An 18,885-nucleotide genomic window follows, 5' to 3' on the forward strand; every position below is an offset into this window, starting at 1 on the left:
GGTACTGTATCATGTTGAAGAGATTAATTCAAAGGTCTTTTATTTAATTTGAAGCTCCTTCAGTGACTATAATGTAATCCGATTGAGATGAAGAGCCCCCACTAGGGGGGAAATTGGATCATCATGTATTAAAAGGACCGCCTGGGTAATCAGGAGAAAAACCAGTATTGCAGCACATATACACCATGAAATAAAACATGCTAAACAGCCTGAAAGCAGAAACCCCTGTAGCCTATAGCTCGAGTGAGCGATTGCACTTGACCCCTGGAACGTGCAGGTCGTGGAGGATTAGCCAGGGAAAACCCCCTAAGATAGACCGAGAGGGGGGTTGGACGGGGTGAGAGAACAGCTACTGAGAAGAGACAGAGACGGATGGACGAGAGAAGAGAGATATGCGAGAAGCGGGGGGAGATAGAGTGAGAAATTGTAGGAATGAGATATGAATGCTGGGGAAGACGTGACGAGTCAGGTGTTTGGAGGGAGGCGAACACAAATAAGTGAGAGACCGATGGGGACCGGCTCCAGAAGGAAAGATAGACACCTGGGTTTCACTTTGAATTCCAGTGGGAACTCTCACCTCGTATCTCTGCGTGACTCTATCTCAGTTTCTCCGTTTATTTTAGGTGGCATTGAAAGCCTGCCTGTCTGGTCCTGCCTGCTGTTTACCCATTCACTGTTCATTAACCTGCAGAAAGAGGGGCAAGGCAGGACATTGGCTGAACTGGAACTGGCCGATACTGCAGATAAGCAGAGGCAGTCTACAGATTCCACTCTATAAGCAATAATCCTGGAGGGACGTTTGTTTTTACCTGTTTGGAATGCTGGACGAGGAGGGTTCAGGCATCAGGTGAACATACAGTAGATGCGTTAGTCAACATAGGAACGCATGCTTGAATAACTTATATATGGGTTTTGCTGGGTATTGCCATTTACTTTTATTTAATTACATAACATTTCATTTAGCTGATACTTTCCTCCAAAGTGACTGACAATAGGCCATTCAACCATTAAGATACAAACTTTAAAAAGCAAGAATACAGCATAACATTAGCTATCAATGAGCCAAATCATTGTAATAGATACTGCATTGGCTTTAAATAAGCCTAATATTTCTAAGTTGCTACACTCAAAAGTAAAACGTATTTATTTATTTGTTGTACAGTGGAAACGGGTGGGTTTTCATTTAGGGACAGAAGATGTGTAGACCTTCTGATGTATTGTTATCAATGGTGAGCTTGTTCCACCATGTTGGAGCCAGGACAGTAAACAAGTATGTTTTGGTAGAGGGTAAGCAGGGTTTCCCTCGCAGTGAGGGAGCAGCCATACGATTGGTCGACGCAGAGTGGAGTGCACATGCTGGAGTGTATGGTTTAAACATGTCCTGGATGTAGAAAGGACCAGATTCATTCACAACACATAGGGCCAGTATCAGTGTCTTGACTTAGTGGCAAGTGGTCAGAAAAAGGTCAATAAAGAAGCGCTTGATACAAACCTTTAATAGACTATCATGTATTTCCACTGAAGGAACATCCTTTTTTGGTGTCCAAAAGTAAATGTTTCCAACATGAAACAGTTTGGGTACCTCGTATAGATTTGACCAATAGTAGGGATATGGACCGAGGAGAGGGATCCTGTTTTGGTTCGTTTCCTACGAGGACGCACATAAAAGCCGGCATCTCAATACCCATTCCTGCCAATTTTAAGTAACTATGAACATTTAAAATTGGTAGTAACCCGCAAAGTAACATAGCAAAACCCCCGAAAATAAAGTTTACAAGAAGATAAGAAGGTAACAAACATAGATATTTAAAATGTGCCTTTGCGAATGTTTTGGCAGGAAAGATTTCATTCAACCCCAACTTTCATTTTGGAAATGTGCAACATACATCTTGTTTGTTTCCACGTTTAAGGTCCCAATATGATTCAAACTAAGTCTTTGACGGTTAACTAGCATCTGAAACACACTTCGAGATGACTATTTATGTTTGAATGCATGTAAGTGCTTGCCTTGGTCCAAAACGTCCCCTGGCTGATTTGCCTAACAGCTTACTATAACTTCTGCCTTGTCAAGCATTGTCAGCTGTGTGCTGTAGACCGCATGTATTGTCAATATCACCAACGAAAATGTGTATTTTACTTTCACTCCGCCTTGCTCTTGAAACCCCGGTACAAGCAGTGTATTGCCATGGCTACGCATCACTGCTACTCAAAATCCCGTAAGGTTGAGGAGGGAACAAAGGTCTCTAGTGAGAATCAAATCATCCCACAGAAGGAGTTCAAGGGAAGGCAATGTAAGATTGAAGATGTGAATGGAGTGTAACCAATTATGTTTGACATCAGCCAATAAGAGCTATGACTGACATATGAGAATGTTTTAATGGATCCAGCAAAACAGCAGGAACTGATTGTAGCCTACAGGAGTCAATATGACATATTATATTAACTAAGTTCCACTATGGAAGAAGAGAGGAATAATCTCAGAAGGACATATACAATAGTTCTCCTTCTGGATTGCTGCTACCTACATATCTGATGATAACAAAAAGCTGTGTGAATAACTTCATACCATTTAATGTTCCTTTCATCACATGTCCCTGATAACATTTATCCTTGAGGCATTCAAGCTGGTCTGCTCTTAATATCCAGATGCACAGAAAACACAACCCCGGCCCTCTGAAGAAGCTGCACATTAGGAGTATGGAATGAGTACTTTTTGATTGATCAAAATCAAATAGTGAACAAAGGCAGCTAGCAATGTGAAAAAAAACCTTGAACAGCTTCTCTGTTTGAGGCCCGGTGTGAGGCAGAGGAGAGCTGCCAGACATCCAGGAGCACAAGGGCTCAACGTTTTCATCGACTCTCCTCCCCGTGCTATTCGGTGGGGGAGACCTTGAGCTGAACAGAAACATAAGGGCCGGCAGAGAGAAGAGAGGGAAAGAAAACAAGACAGAGACGAGAAGAGAGTAACAGTGGAAGTCTGTCAGCTGCCACACACTTCTCCAGATAACAGGCAGCAGTGTAAACAGAGGAAGCAAACGGGGAATATACTTTGTCCGTTCATTATACTGTAGCTAATCAAATGAGTCAATCACCAGAGGACGAGTTAGTCATAGATACATACTAGCTGTACAACACACAACACATGTCAGAAAACAGTATTCAAACAAGAATAACTGACACTTCTTTGTGAACTCCTTCATGCTCCTACATGCAGAGGCTGTTGGAAATGGGGGGGGGGGGGGGGGGCTCCACCTTGACACAAAGAACAGAGTAACAACACTTCCCCTCTTTTCAAAATGTTCCAAGTTAATATATGGTATCAATGGAGCAAAGGCCTAAGCTTCTAACTCACTGTTTTGCATTGCATTCTTGACGGCCTGTTATGTTGGTGATTACATTCTGCATTTTTTATTAAATCATTATGTATAGGAGGCTTTCTGATTGAAATGTGTTGAGCGACAATATAACAGACACATCTGGTGATGAGATTGGTTATAACAAATCACCTGGTAATAGTTTGAGTTATGGCCTTTACCTTAACGTTGTATTTCATGAAAAATGCCCCACTCTTGCCACAAACATCCATTTTCCCATTGTCTTTCTGCACAGTAATGTTGAATCCTAACATAGTCCGTTGTAAATCCAAAATATTTCAGAGGTGAATCATTAAACTTTTATTTGTCAATAAAGACAGATACCTGCTGCTGGAAAACCAGGTTGATAAGGGTGCAATGATTAGCATGAAAAAACAGCTGATAGCCCTATAAATATCCCACTATGACACAAAGAAATGGATATAAAATTCAAACAATGCGTTAAACAAGGCTTAAAGGCTCATTAGAGCAGAAAGGAACCTCTATCACATTAAGCAGTCATGTGATCCATTATTAATACATCCAATGTATTTTCTCCATTCCTGTTCATGTGTCTTCTCGCAATTATCACTGGCCCCGTGTATCTCCTAATCGCTATAACCGGCCTGCTCTCATCTATCCCACATGCTCCACTGAGATCCAACATCTAGTTTCAGGTGGCCTGTGGAATTGCCAGTCAGCTGTTCCTAAGGCTCATCTCTGGCTACGCCTCCCTGCAGTCTCTGGATTTCCTTGCTCTCACTGAGACCTGGATTACTCCATTCAACACATCCACCCCAGCAGCTCTCTCCACAGCATATTCCTTCTCCCATACACCCAGACCCACTGGCAGAGGAGGTGGCACTGGTCTCCTGCTCTCTCCCAAATGGAGCTTTTCCCTCTTCAAGCTACCTAACTTCACTCCTTCCACCTTTGAATTCCATGCCGTCACAGTAACCCATCCTATACAATTAACCATTGTTGTTCTCTACCGTCCACCAGGCACCTTGGGGAACTTATTGGAGGAATTAGATCATCTCCTCTCACACATCCCTGAAACTGGCCCTCCCACTGTACTTCTCGGAGACTTCAACCTCCAGACAGGGAAGATAGACGAACTAACATCTCTGTTAACCGCCTTTGCTTTCTCACTGTCTCCTTCCCCACCAACTCATAAAGCTGGCAATGTCCTTGATCTCATATTCTCAAGGAACTGCACTACTTCTAACCTCTCTGTAAACCCGCTCCACACATCCGATCACTTCTTCATTTCATTCTCTCTACCCCTTTCCAAACATAACAAACTAATCTGTTCTCATCCTGCACCTGTCCGCCGTAACCTTCGTTCCCTCTCCCCCTCTACCTTTGCCTCATCGGTGCTCTCAGCCCTCCCTTCCTCGGACTCGTTCCAACTACTACCTCCAAACTCTGCTGCAGAAACTCTCCTCTCTACTCTCTCATCCACTCTGGACTCTCTCTGTCCTCTCACATCTCGGCAGGCTCGTCAGTCCCCTCCTGCTCCCTGGCTAAATGATGCACTGCGTGCTAATAGAACCGTCCTTAGGGCAGCAGAGCGGAAACGGTGGAAATCCAAACACTGTGACGACCTCCTAACCTATCAGGCTCTCCTCTCCTCTTTCTCTGCTTCGATCTCTCAGGCAAAAAGCACTTTCTTTCAAGATAAGATCCAATCTTCCTATTCCAATCCCAAAAAACTATTTTCCATCTTCTCCACCCTCTTGGACCCTCCCAAAGCCCCTCCCCCCTCCTCACTTCTGTCAAGCGACTTTGTTATCCACTTTGAAAAAAAGGTTGATGATATTCGCTCTTCTTTTTCTGACTCACCTTTACTCACCGCTGGGTCACCAGACCCTCCTTCCACCCACACACTAACCTCCTTTTCCCCTCTCTCTTCAAGTGAGGTTCTCACCCTCATTATCTCTACCACCTGTCCTCTGGACCCCATCCCTTCAAACCTCCTTCAGACTATCGCTCCTGATATTCTACCGTTTCTCTCCCATTTCATCAACACTTCTCTAACTTCTGGTCACTTTCCAAACAGTCTCAAGGAGGCAAGAGTAAACCCTCTCCTAAAGAAACCCACTCTCAACCCGTCAGATGTTATAAACTACAGGCCTGTCTCTCTACTCCCGTTCCTGTCTAAAACACTTGAACGCGCTGTCTTTAAACAACTCTCCTGTTATCTCCATCAGAACAACCTTCTGGATCCGCACCAGTCTGGTTTCAAGGCAGGTCACTCCACAGAAACTGCTCTCATTGCTGTCACGGAGGAACTGCACACTGCCAAAACAGCATCCCTCTCCTCTGTCATCATCCTGTTGGACCTGTCTGCTGCATTCGACACGGTGAATCATCAGATCCTCCTTCGCACTCTCCAAAAACTTGGAGTTTCAGGCTCTGCACTTTCCCTCCTCACCTCATACCTCAAAGACCGTACCTACAGGGTAACTTGGAGAGGGTCTGAGTCCGACCTTTGTCAATTAACTACAGGGGTCCCTCAGGGCTCTGTTCTTGGTCCCCTCCTCTTCTCCCTGTACACAAACTCGCTCGGATCAGTCATTAGCCCGCATGATTTTTCATACCACTGCTACGCTGACGACACCCAATTAATTCTGTCCTTTCCCCGCTCAGAGACCCAGGTCGTCGCACGCATCTCTGCTTGTCTAGCTGACATCTCTCAGTGGATGTCTGCTCATCACCTCAAGCTCAACCTTGACAAGACTGAGCTGCTTTTCCTTCCGGGAAAAGATTGTCCCACTCTTGACCTAACAATCAACATCGGCACCTCAGTTGTTTCCCGACTCAGACTGCAAGGAATCTGGGTGTGACCCTAGATAACAACCTGTCCTTCACTGCAAACATCGCTGCTACAACCCGTTGCTGCAGATACACGCTTTACAACATCAGGAAGATACGTCCCCAGCTGACACAGAAAGCGACGCAAGTTCTGGTCCAGGCTCTCGTCATCTCACGCCTAGACTACTGCAACTCCCTCCTGGCTGGTCTACCTGCATGTGCCATCCGACCTCTGCAGCTCACCCAGAATGCAGCGGCTCGTCTGGTCTTCAACCTTCCTACATTTTCCCACACCACTCCGCTCCTCCGCTCCCTTCACTGGCTTCCGGTAACTGCTAGAATCCACTTCAAGACACTGGTACTTGCTTACCATGCTGCGAATGGATCTGGCCCTTCGTACATCCAGGACATGGTTAAACCGTACACCCCAGCGCGTGCACTACGCTCTGCATCAGCCAAACGACTCGCTGCACCCTCGCTGCGAGGGGGACCCAAGTTCCCATCAGCAAAAACACGTGGGTTTGCTATCCTGGCTCCAGGATGGTGGAATGAGCTCCCCATTGACATCAGGACAGCAGATAGCTTGCACATCTTCCGGCGCAAACTGAAAACTCATCTCTTTCGACTCCACTTCGAGCGATAGAATTATTAACAAAGCACTTATATACTAATAAAGGACTGGCTTATCTAAAGCCAGTTGAGTAGCACTTGAAATGTTTGGCTCTATGAAACCTGATGTACTTATATGATTCTGTTTTCTTCAAGGTTGTGTCTTCCTGGTCGAATGTACTTATTGTAAGTCGCTTTGGATAAAAGCGTCAGCTAAATGCAATGTAATGTAATAATGTAATGTAATACAGACAAATTGATCGGTGCTTTAACATTGTTCTTAGAGTAGATCCACCCCACCAACACACAGTAGGCAGATATGTTAGCTAGGTAGCTCAATAACTTCTGAATGGAAACTTGATTTCAAACACACTATTTAAATACTCTTGCACATATTATGTTAACACGTTTTATTTTCCATGGAGTAGATCCAGATCTCGACAGCCTGCTGAATCAAACATTGTGTACAAATACATTGACTTATTACCAGAATTGTGCGCTTTCTAGTTTAATTTAGCAACTACTTTGGTTCAACAAAAACCTTTATCCTGCTCTCAGATTAACTAGCCTACAGCATTGTACTGAGGTTTTCAGAACAGTTCTAATAAGAAAATCTCATCTCTGAAGGTTTTTTGTACCTTCCTATGAAATATTTTATCAATGCATAATATCATTAGTCAACTCTCCATTTTTCTCTATTTTTCTGTCTGATTCCCTGAATGTGTCCAACTCACCTCACCGTCACACTGCCATGATTTTTGAACCGTGGAAATATCCCACAAGCGGCTGAACTGTGCTTATTCATCCTAAATGTAGCCCACTCTCCTGATCCCTTCGCCATAGCTGTGGGAAACACTGCATACTTTCCCCCTCTCTGCTCCCAATCCAGCAAGGACCCGGCCTGGGCCGTCCTGTCAAGTGCCTGATTGTAACTCACATAACAGCTCCTGTGATTGGTGGTGGATGTCCTTCCTTTGCCTCTCAGAAGGGCCGAAAATGTGTTTCCAGCTCTTCTCTTTATCGCACAGATCCCCATAAATTAAGTAAAAAAGTCCTTTATCCTCGACCTGAAACAATGCGCTTCCTCATTGAGTTGAGTTACAGTATGTCCATAGAACACCTCAAGGACAAGGGGCTGAGCTAGTGGCCTAATCTATCTTAGAGGATGGCATACCGATAATGCCTTGTGGTCTTGACATATGTTTCCATCAAACAACCCACTTAAGGGTTAGCGTCCGATTCCCAATTCAGTGACCTTCTTCTCAAGCACTACGACCACAGCTACTGTATAATTTTCTGTGCTGAATATAAGAGGCTGTGTGCCGACAGCCTGCTGCTAGCATCTGTACAGCTTTTTCCAAAAGGACGGAAAATCGACCTTGAGAATGACTATCTGAGCAAATCTGACTAATATCGTTCTTTAAAAGTAAACAAAACACTGACAAAGGAGATGTTAAGAGGTGTTATATTATAATTTTCCAGTAACCAGTTCCAGTGTTGCTGTGGGAAGGCTCTTACGAGGGCACACTTGGAAAAATAAAAGAGAAGGTTTGTGAGTGCGTGTGCGGACAGAATACAAACCAAAGGCCCTCGTCAAAAGCTTGAGTCAGAGTGTGTCTTTCTTTCAGATTGCAAGCCATGCTTTAAATATAACCACTTCGCTCAAGGCTCGAAGACACCAAGGGCACATCGCCCACTACTCAGATGTTTTCTTAAACACACTTATAAAAGGCTTATTTTGAATATGTCTCCCTGAAAAAAATCCACAATTTCTTTAAATTCTTCCATCTGCATCATCAGTGTCGTCACAATCAACAGCCTCAATCTTAGTCATCGGTGCCACTATTGTTGCTGTCATTCTGCTTACCATCATCGCTTTCATATCTTCCATAACTGCCCTCCTCTGCATCATTATCACCACAATCATTATCATCCTACTCTAACTCCTCATAGTGATTCTCCTCCCTCCGGCTGACCTGTTCCTCTCCCTGTCCCGGTTTCCTCCCTCCAGACAAGTGGCTTTGGCGGCCTACTTCTGACAGAAGGACAAATTGTTCGACTCACTAGTCAGGTCTGGCTGAGAGAAAACCACATCAGTGCACAGCAGAGCAGCCAGAAAGAGCCGTGAGCTGTTCTTCAGTGGGCAAACAGAAACTAAGGATAAGGAGATGGATACTAGCCAAGGCCTTCCTTATTCTGCAGGGTATTCAGGTGACTAGATATGTGTTGATATTTCAGGTATGAGGGTACATCTGATTTCATTTAGTTAATTTTGACTAAATATATTCAGAACCAACATTTACTTTCCATGACTAAGATAGGACCAATGTCATCAGGTTAAATACTTAAAATGGAGGGAAACATTTATTTACCAAAAACTCTATTATTTTTGCTGGCATCGAACATGTCTGTTTCCTCTGAATCAGGACTTCATTGGCAGAACACAATGAGCAGAGTCAGGAGTAACCTACTTACTTTAGTTAAAGCTGAAAACAACTTGGGTGAATGACCAAAAAGGATATTTTGGCTCAATTTGTTTAAAATATTCAATAAAATCTAGCGGCTAACACAGACTAAAATGTCAGCCATTTTCATTGAATAAAACTGTACTGAAATAGTTACAGTTTTACATTAAAGAAACAAGCATCTTTCTGTCTTGACTGACTTTTGTCTTCCCCTGAGTGCAATTGAGGTACAGGGATTGTTTTCCTTTGGTAATGAAAATAAAAATGAAACCTCTGTTCCAGCAGGGCAGCTTTAGCCAACCAAATGGGAGTATGGGAGAGAGAGAAATGGTAATTTCTCCTAAAAGGCATGGACAGTTTGTGAACCGAGCCACTCTTAACAGAATATCAGTGTACAAAACAGCTCCCAACAGCGCAGTTCTGGCTACATTTTGCATTAATATATTCAGGAGCTGTGAACCAATAATGTTACACTGAAAGAAACTAAATAGCGCAAAAAAGTATTTTAACCATTGCCTTCTGTCAACACCTACTGGAAACTAATTCATTTGGACGAAACCAGTCACATTCTCTACATTTCTTGTTTCAGGCACTTTAGAATGTGACTGGTTTCATCCAAATTAATTAGTTTCCAGTAGGTGTTGACAGAAGGCAAGCTTGCAAACCTTTTTCAAGGTGATAAAGACAGAAGCCTCTTGTACACATGCACTGCAACTCTGAAGTTATCTATTCACTACCCAGAGAAGCTGTATGTGAGAACGCACATCTCTAAATCATTTGGACTGGGCAACGAACATAACCCTGCCAGCTCCTTCCTACAAAGTCTGCGTCATCTCCAATTAAGGCCAATGTGTAAATAGATAACAATTGTCCAAGGGATTCACTGCAAGCAATGTACAGTAGATGACATACTTATCACGGCGGATGTGAAATGTGAGGAAATAAAACATCTGGTGGTAAAGAAGAAGGTCCATTTACAGGGATACAGCAACATCTTGTGTCTGTAAGGGCCGATGTCGAGATACTCAACTGACAAAATCGAGGAAAATCCATAGGATAGTTTGTAACCTAATAACAAAACAGCTACACTGCTAATCCACATTTGGTCCTGCCCACTCTTCCCTGTCATCATCCCTCGCTCATACTAAACTGGGTATAACAAGTAAGTTGGAATGCTGCTGACAAGGTGAAATGCCTTGTTGTCTGTTACATGAAAGAAGTGCGTCTAAACAGCAAGCTAATGTATTTTACACAGAACATTAAGAGTTATTTCTGGGGACAAAAGCTAAACAAAGTCAGTCAATGCAACATCTGTGGCCCTTTCATTTTTGACGCCAGCCCAGAACCAGCACCAATGTGTTTCCAGGAAGACAGCCTGTTCTGGTTATTACTAGGAAACAGTGTTGAAATCCGCAGCGATATTTGCCAAAGCTTTGGTTAAAAACGCTGTCCAACTATTTCAGGGCTGCCATCCATGTTTCTCTGCCTTAGGGTCTCTCTGCACCGGATACGTGTTTGGATAGGAGAGGCTCAAGGTTGCTGGGAAAACAATGGGATCAAACAGGACCATCAAAGGCATCGAGCAAGTTCAAAGGCTGGCGGTCAGACATTTATTTTTGGGCCCATATACCAACAGAGATGGAGAAACACTCAGCATTAGAAAGTTGGTCTGTCAGTTCTGCCACGGAAGTTGCAGAGTGTTGCAGTGCAAATGAAAACATCAAGGAACCAAGTACGATGTGAGCACTGCAGTGCTGGTGGGGATATAATGCGAGAGCCTTTGCTTAAAAGGGACATCTGGTAAAAGAACCAAACTCTGCCAAACCTTGGCCTTTTGAGAGCCGCTTTATTTGACAACTCTATAAAGACCAAGTTGGTTGACCTTTGACCGCACCATCTGACAAAGCTAACAAAATCAATCTTGCTAATGCTGACTGGGAGTCATTTTGTGCCAAGCCATCCATGAACCATTAAGGTTCATTAGTTTCTTCCCAGGCAATTTGAGAGGCTGAATATCAAGAGGAAGACATACTCTGCTCATATTTGTCTTTGACTTTTCCAGAATAGAGGAACATTGAGTGATACTTTGCTGGCTTTTTTGTGTTTTCTTATTCCCGAATCTGTCTTTTATTCCACATTGGGGGTAATCAGTTGCAGGGGGAGTCCGTTTTCTCCTCACACTGCCCCACTGGTTATCAATGGGACCTTTCAGAAAGGACCTTCCTCCACTGATTGAAACATCATTTCCTGCTGGACTAGCACACTAGGGCTATTGAGATGTGCCCCCTGTAACTCTCTCACTGCGGCCTCTTCATATTTACTAGTGACCTGGAGACCTCTGGTCCAATATACATATGGTACCAGCTTGCAGTGGGCCCGGGGTGCAATGGGCATAAACACAAGCAAACATTCGCTCAGTATGGAATACTCAATCTGAGAGATACAAGGCAGGGTTTTTACTGCACATTCTGCTCAGTTCCAAAATAAATAGAGACCTGGAGGGAGAAGCTAACACTTTAAATGTGAGAGTTAAGCATCATAGCAAAGTCAGGAAAACTGGGAAAAAAAAGACTATATTTAAAGAACCCAAAGATCAGAGCAGCCTTCAACCGAGAATGTAACAGCAACACACTTTAAAGCACGGAACATTACATTGACTTCCATGTGAATTACTTGCTTGTACTATAAAAAAGGCCTGTCAGCTCCCTGACGTTTTGAGGGTAAGGCAGAGATTAGAGGAGAGTAAGAAGAGGGTCAAAAGAAGGAGGGGTAGTGGTGTAGAGAAAGCATAGAGAAGGATGCTGCGCATTGCTGCATCTCTACGAGGCTGAGGGATACAAACCATGTCTCCCCTGCTCCCCGACCAATTACTAACACACACATTGATTCATTGAGGCGACGAGGCGACGAGGTGTAGAGAACACGGGCACGGACACGGCGGCAGTGAACAGTCGAGAGGCTTACACATTAATCTATACAAAACATTGCTGCAGGTTCACCGGGTTGACATGTTCAAAATACATCAGCGTCAATAGAATGTGGTAATGTTCTACAAACACGCGTAGAACGAAGGAATACATGAGGGATGGAAGATTACCTGTAGGTCAAAGAATTTGCTGTATCTTCTGTACACGATGTGGGAGGTGTTGTCAGAATAGGTGACATTGATGAGATATACCTGCCAAGAGAAGAAACACAGAAGAAGGTTACAAATGTGGCTACAACTCAATTATTTTCCTTTTTCCTGTCTAGTTTTGTCCAGCCATCAGTGCCCAAATATATTTGAGTTGATTTGCAACAGTTTTCGGACTTTTACTTAATCTTTTCAATACATTCCAATGGACTGATTGTAGCGGCATACGTGTGCTTGTAGCATCAACAAACTCACAAGCATCATGCACACACAGCCCAATACAAATTTCCCCAACATGAGCGTTCAATGACACACTCGTAAATATGTCACCGGTTGTTTCTTCAGGATAGATGGTGACATCATCCCTCCTTTGTCTGCACACTGACCTGTTGGCCTTTAGCCTTCGCTGCAGCACACTGTAGCCCTGAGAGGCCTGATAAGATTGAGACAGAGTCCATGTATCTGTCAAGAGGAGGTAAGTGATGCCGCCATCATTTCTAATCTAATGAAACATAGATAACCAAGGTAACAGATGCATCTGCCTCACATCTGTTGATATACAATTGTATATTGTTCAGAAAAGGGCTCTGGGTTTCAAATGATTCAAGTAGTTAAAGAGGCCATATTGTGCTTTTTGGGGCTGTGTTATAGGTTTGTGTGCATGTAAATGGTCCTCAAAGGCTAAACGCCTTGGTTAGACTCCTAACCTTTTTCTGCTGTAACAAAGTGACATCGATATGTAACACATGCACTTCTATTCCAATGTATTATGAGCAAAATATAGCACGGTTTAAAGCATGTACACATGTCACATAGATGCACATAATACAAATATGAACCTCAAATGAGAAACACATGTACTCTTTAAATTGTAACTAACTACGATCTTATGGTATGAGTGTATACAAATACTATCCATTGATATCCATGTTTGCATTCAGTTCTATCAAATACCCAATCACCATAATGTTGACTCTGTTTGTATTGGGAATGTATTCATGACTTTTGTTTAGAATAAAACATTAATACTGACTTAGTTTGACCTTTTTGTTCAAATTGTGTTGCCAGATTATCCTGTACAAAATGCATTTGTGGTGTTTCCATAAATGTACTTTTTTTTTTATATATACATTTAGCATGAACGTACAGTTAAAACATTGAGAAGTGATTTGCAATAAAACAAGATGTTGTCAACCAGCCCAAACACTGCAGCTACAGTAAGTGGCTCAAACACAGTGCGAATAGAAATCCACTTAGCATCAAGCTGCCGTGAACACAGAAACGATTGACTTTGCCTCTTGTATAGCATTCAGATTATATAAAGTGAATGTGTTTCTACTGATCAGGCATTCCTGCGGATTATTTCAGCAGGCTTCATCTTTCTGACACTCCCAACCTCTGTACCTGCCAAGAGCCTCAAGAGCAGAGCCGAGATGAATGAGGCCGAGAGAAAGAGCCTGACGTTGACGAACGAAGGGCAGCAGCTTGAAACAAAAGAGGTTTCACAACAAAGCCGGGGGTTAAAAGGCCTTGTTGCTGCTGGAAGGGGCTCAGCTGTTGCTGGCAAGGAGCCATCCCAGTATGTCCACTGCCATGCAAACACTGGCATCCAGAAGCTGTGACTGTCACGTTACACTGACAAACTTGTTCTTAGCACGGTAGTGTGTCACTACAGCGATTAGCTTTGGCATTTATTACAATGAAAATGAGGTCCCTGGGGTACTGCCAGGTTACAAAAATCACAACAGTCAAGGCTTACTGCCACAATCAGTGAGGCTTTCAAGTGTCTTTGGGACTGTTGTTGTAGAACAAAGACTTGTTTTTAGTGCTCATTAACAAAGCATTTCAAAGATAATGGGAGAACCTTTCAGAAAAAACTGAAAAGGTAGAACAGTGAAGTAGCTGATGGCTGAGGTGTCCTCAGGTAATCCTAGCTTTTAAAATGTTATGTAAAGACCTAACTTCACTGGCAGAGAAACCAAAAATACCTTTATGCTGTTATGCATACTATTCCAACACTTATCTAAATGATTCAGAGATACGCCTCAGAGGGAATGGGCCAAGCACTTGTCAGAACTTGTTTGTGTGTGTGCAAGTGTATAAGTGTGTAATATATGTGAAACTGAGCATGTAATAAAGACCTTCCGTTATAACATTTAGTAAATAGCAACATTTATTTTTGAGAGCTTTACAGTCTAAGAACGATATATTAGTTAACGTCCGTTTTTTCAAAGTGGTGGTGTAGCTCTAGAAATGGCAATAATGATTGTAGGTGCCATAATGCTACATAGCCCAAGTTCATTATTAGTATTATTATTATTTGTTTACGTCACTTTTATTTGTTTGTTGAATACTTCCGGTAATTGTCACATGGGTGTGGTTTGTGTATATAAGTCACCTGTTTCATGCCGGGTGCGGATGACAGAGGGTGAGCATTTCTTCTGTTGACCGTTTTGTCCCTAGTTACTGTGTTTTGATTTTGTTTATTAAATATCGTAAAACTATCTTGCTTCAGTATGGCCTTTCTCTTCGAAAACGCGTCACAGTTTATAGCCAAGCTTAGCCTCTCAGAGACTCAAACGGAACTGGAAATTGAGCCGCCACAATGATTATTCATGGTCCCCAGAGGAGGATCCAAATTACTTTGGTGCTCCCCTGGTGCCCCTAGGAGGTTTGTTTTTTTATGTAAAGTGTCATAACAATTATTGCCATCAAATTTGGTACATATACCTGTAGAGGAGTGATTCTAATTGCTTTGGTTATTCTGTGAATAATCTTAAAGCACCAACATAAGGGATGTAAATCTAACATTTCATCACACAAAAATACTATCTATAGTGTTTCAACTTCAATACATTATTTGCTGACATCCTGAAGACTGCCCTGAAAGGTGTTATGTTCCCAAAATAAAGATGTATCTTAAAGCTTATTATACATATTGATGTTGTCATTTTGTATCGATGATATTCGATTTAGATTGTTGCACCCTTTCATCAAAATATCTCTACATCGATAGATTGGCCATACATATTGTACATTAATGATTTAAAAGCGTTGGTACAACTTTTCAGAGCCACTGGCATGGTAGTTAACTCTACTTAAAATATATCTTTGGCAATGTCTTGTCCCTTATTAGCCTAGAGATACCCTTACAGAACAATCTCTAATAACCAAACACTAGCTTTAATAAGGTATGGAAAGGCAATTCCACTATATCTTACTATTATGCTTTTTGGGGTTTTCCCTTTCCTGTAGTGTGTTATATAGGTTTTTGTACATGTAAATGGCCTCAAAAGGCTAACATTCCAAAGTTCCCTCTGTTTCTCTCCCACTCACTCCCCCCTGCCTGAAACGCCTCCATTGGACTCTTTTGTTAACTTCTGCAACATAGTGACAGCACTATGTAACACTCATACTTCTATTGGTTAGCACTTCAACATATCTTACGTAGTATGCTAAGGGGGAGGACATTTCCAAAACATCTCTTAGTGGTCAAAACAGAGCCAGCCAGCTAACCAATCAGAGCAGACTGGGCTCTGGTTTCAGACAGAGGGTGAAAAGAGGTGCTGCAGCACAGGCAGGATGAGAAAAATAAAAGAGTCCCAGAAGAGGAACACAATACAAATATGAACCTTAACATTAGCATAATATGTCCTCATTAAACAAAAAAGCAATTAACATTTTAGAAATAGTGCACACAACAATATAATGTACTTGTCCACCACTTAAAGTTATGTTAAGTGTTATAAACAGTATTTGTAAAAACATAGCTTCTCATGAAAGCACATTTTGTATCACTATAACAGTGTTTCTCTATATTGTTATCTATTAGCTCTTTAAATATCATCATTTTCTTATGTTTGCCCACAGGATGAATTATTGTTGTTGACTGTACAGTGTTAAACATGTATCTTATAGTGTTGTAAACCATTTATTAGATATCTTAAAAAAGCTGAATAAGGTGAACTGGAAGATGAGAGACGTTCAAGCATGAGATCAACAATAACTACAGGTCTCAAATGCATCTTCCTTTCTTTTGTAGGTTGAAATGAAATATTTAAACCAGATAATATCTAGATAAAAAAGTCCTGCATAATATTGTGATTGCTGCAAGACATTCTTGCACAGCAGGCATGTCTAGACCAATGAGGCATTGCTGCAATTCCAAAATGAAGGCTGGCATTTGGGGCGCGGAGGCACCACGCAAGCTCACATGGAGAAGCATGATCTTCATGAGCGCTTGATTTTTAACACTCGGCTGTTAATAACCACACCTCAATTTAGAAACAGGAAGGGGTTCGACACAGGGATTAGGAAACAATGAGGAGGCAGGACAGTAACTCCCTGTAGATGACTGTTTACGGCATGAGTATGTTCGACCACATGTACTGCTTTCATTCTACTGAAAAAGCTCCTGTCATCAAGAGATATTTGACAACTTGCTAAAAACCAGTCTTTCTGATAATAGATTAGTCAAGTTATCCTAACACAGCATGTCAATACTCCATTTCTGACTTGTCAACTTCTTTTCAAAGGAGTCTAAAAATCGCTTCATAAGCAGGGAAAACACAAACGTGGGGGAAAAAAAATAAACAACTCAAAGAAAGCTTTGGGGGCTTGAATGTGCCAGATAGCAAGAAAGATACCTTGTTCATCTGATAATCCCACGGAGGGAGCGAGACTTGAAAACAAAAGTTTTATTTCAGCTCAGAAGCAGCGACAAAAACATGAATTCTTACGACAGAACAAATTGGACCTCTGATTATTTCATCAGAGGTGGCTATGAATATTCATGTTGAGCTTACTGTTTTCCCCTTCTGCTGATGAATAATTTATCTAATAATATGATGTTCAACAGCCGTAAGAGGTAGTGTAGAAAGTATAATGAAGAAAATTACTTACAGTTTCGGAGGAAAGCCAGGAACTAGTCCAACAATTCTCAAGAGCAGAAGGCAAAGAGTGAGTGCTTGGTGGGCAGAGAATGTGGGCCTCACCACTAAATGCACTGAACCCCGCCTAAACTACTATATTTAAAGTATAAAACAGACACACATCATACTTTCAGACCATTAAAGTTCACTCGTTTTAACTACAAAATGTCAGGTTGGAAAAATCCTCTTAACTTTTTCCACATGGAACCACAACCAAATATACTCACATGTCTAATACAGCACCAACTAATTACTAAAAGAGACTACAAATGCTTAAGCTGTTTATCAGCAAAGCCAACAACATGGTCACAAGAGTGAAATAAATAGTAGGACAATTCCATTCATAAGCTCTGGCAGGGGGTCTATGGAAACACCCTAAAGACATAGTTTCTCTATCAGCTGCCAAAACTGTGCCCTTTATTAACCACACACCAGGCCGACGCCTCCACTTTCCTTATGCGCTCACTTACATTTTGTAATGGAATAACGCCTCATGTCCCGTTGTGGTGGCTGAAGGAAGTGCCGGTCAGAAGGTGCTTTCATGGCTTCTTGATACCATCACAATTTGTTCCCAAGAGAACAATCCTAAAGTGACTTTGTATCAGACAACAACAAAGCCAGATGAGAAAAGTATAGGTCTGGCTCGGGCCCGGCACCACGAGGGGGCAAAAGAGGGCATTGCGCCCTCAGTTGTATTCTTTGCCCCCTCACCTTGAGCATCATTCATCCATTAAAAAGTACAATAAATGTCACAATTATTAAATAATAACTTTAAATAATTATCTTCCCCAATAAACGTTACTATGTTTAGATCAGATATGTGGGCAGGCAGTCAAGAAATGTGTAAAAAAGCCTCAATCCCAAGTTAGCTTGTAGTCTTAATTAATGTTATCATCCGTTTTCCGCGCAAAGTCCCCGTTTTCGGTTCAAACTCCCGAAAATGTTCCCGATTTTGAATGTGCGTTAAAAAACATAGAGCAAAGTGAAATAAAATGTTACATGTCAGTAAAAACAGAGTATAACAGTGTTGTGCCTGTTTGTAGCGTTAGCATATTTATTCTTCTACTACTTCTTCTTCTACCTCTACTTCCTCTTCTTCTACTTCTAATTCAATGTACCTGCCCGCGAAATATTGGACAAAAGAAACTCGGCTAGTAGTGTCAACTAAATCCATAGTATTACAACAAAAGTGCTTTAAACGAGGTAAGTTACGAATTTGTGGGAGGATTGAATATCAAATTAGTTTAGATTAGATTTTTTCGTCCCCAGGGGGAATTGCACAGCTCTGTGAAAACATTATGAAATCAACAAAATGTGTGCCGGTCGGAAGTCACTAGCACCCCCACCCCCGTTGAGAATGTACTTGCGGTATTTACTTTTATTTACTAGAAAATTAAGCTCCCCCTAGGATAGCCATAGCACCCCCTAAGCACCCCAAATACATGTACGTGTCTTTTTTAATTTTCATGTGTGAAATTCATAATTTGAAAAATGTTTGATTCGAAAATAATATGCTTCTGGGTCTCCGTGTTTCATTCAAGCTCGGCTCTGTGTGTGTGTGGCACGACACGAGCCAT

General features: G+C 42.1%; 1 protein-coding gene across 2 annotated transcripts in view; it reads right to left on the bottom strand.

Moving 5' to 3' along the window:
• The window catches only part of sh3pxd2aa (SH3 and PX domains 2Aa), a 136,837-nt gene that overhangs the window by 106,466 nt on the left and 11,486 nt on the right, over positions 1–18,885 (bottom strand). For both annotated transcript variants that reach the window (XM_034221814.1, XM_034221813.1), the window contains exon 2: positions 12,342–12,422. In XM_034221814.1, coding sequence (XP_034077705.1) covers positions 12,342–12,422 — 81 coding nt within the window. The remainder of the gene's footprint in view (positions 1–12,341; positions 12,423–18,885) is intronic.

Source organism: Gymnodraco acuticeps, unplaced genomic scaffold, assembly GCF_902827175.1.
Source record: "Gymnodraco acuticeps unplaced genomic scaffold, fGymAcu1.1, whole genome shotgun sequence".
In the NCBI taxonomy this organism is placed as follows: domain Eukaryota; kingdom Metazoa; phylum Chordata; class Actinopteri; order Perciformes; family Bathydraconidae; genus Gymnodraco; species Gymnodraco acuticeps.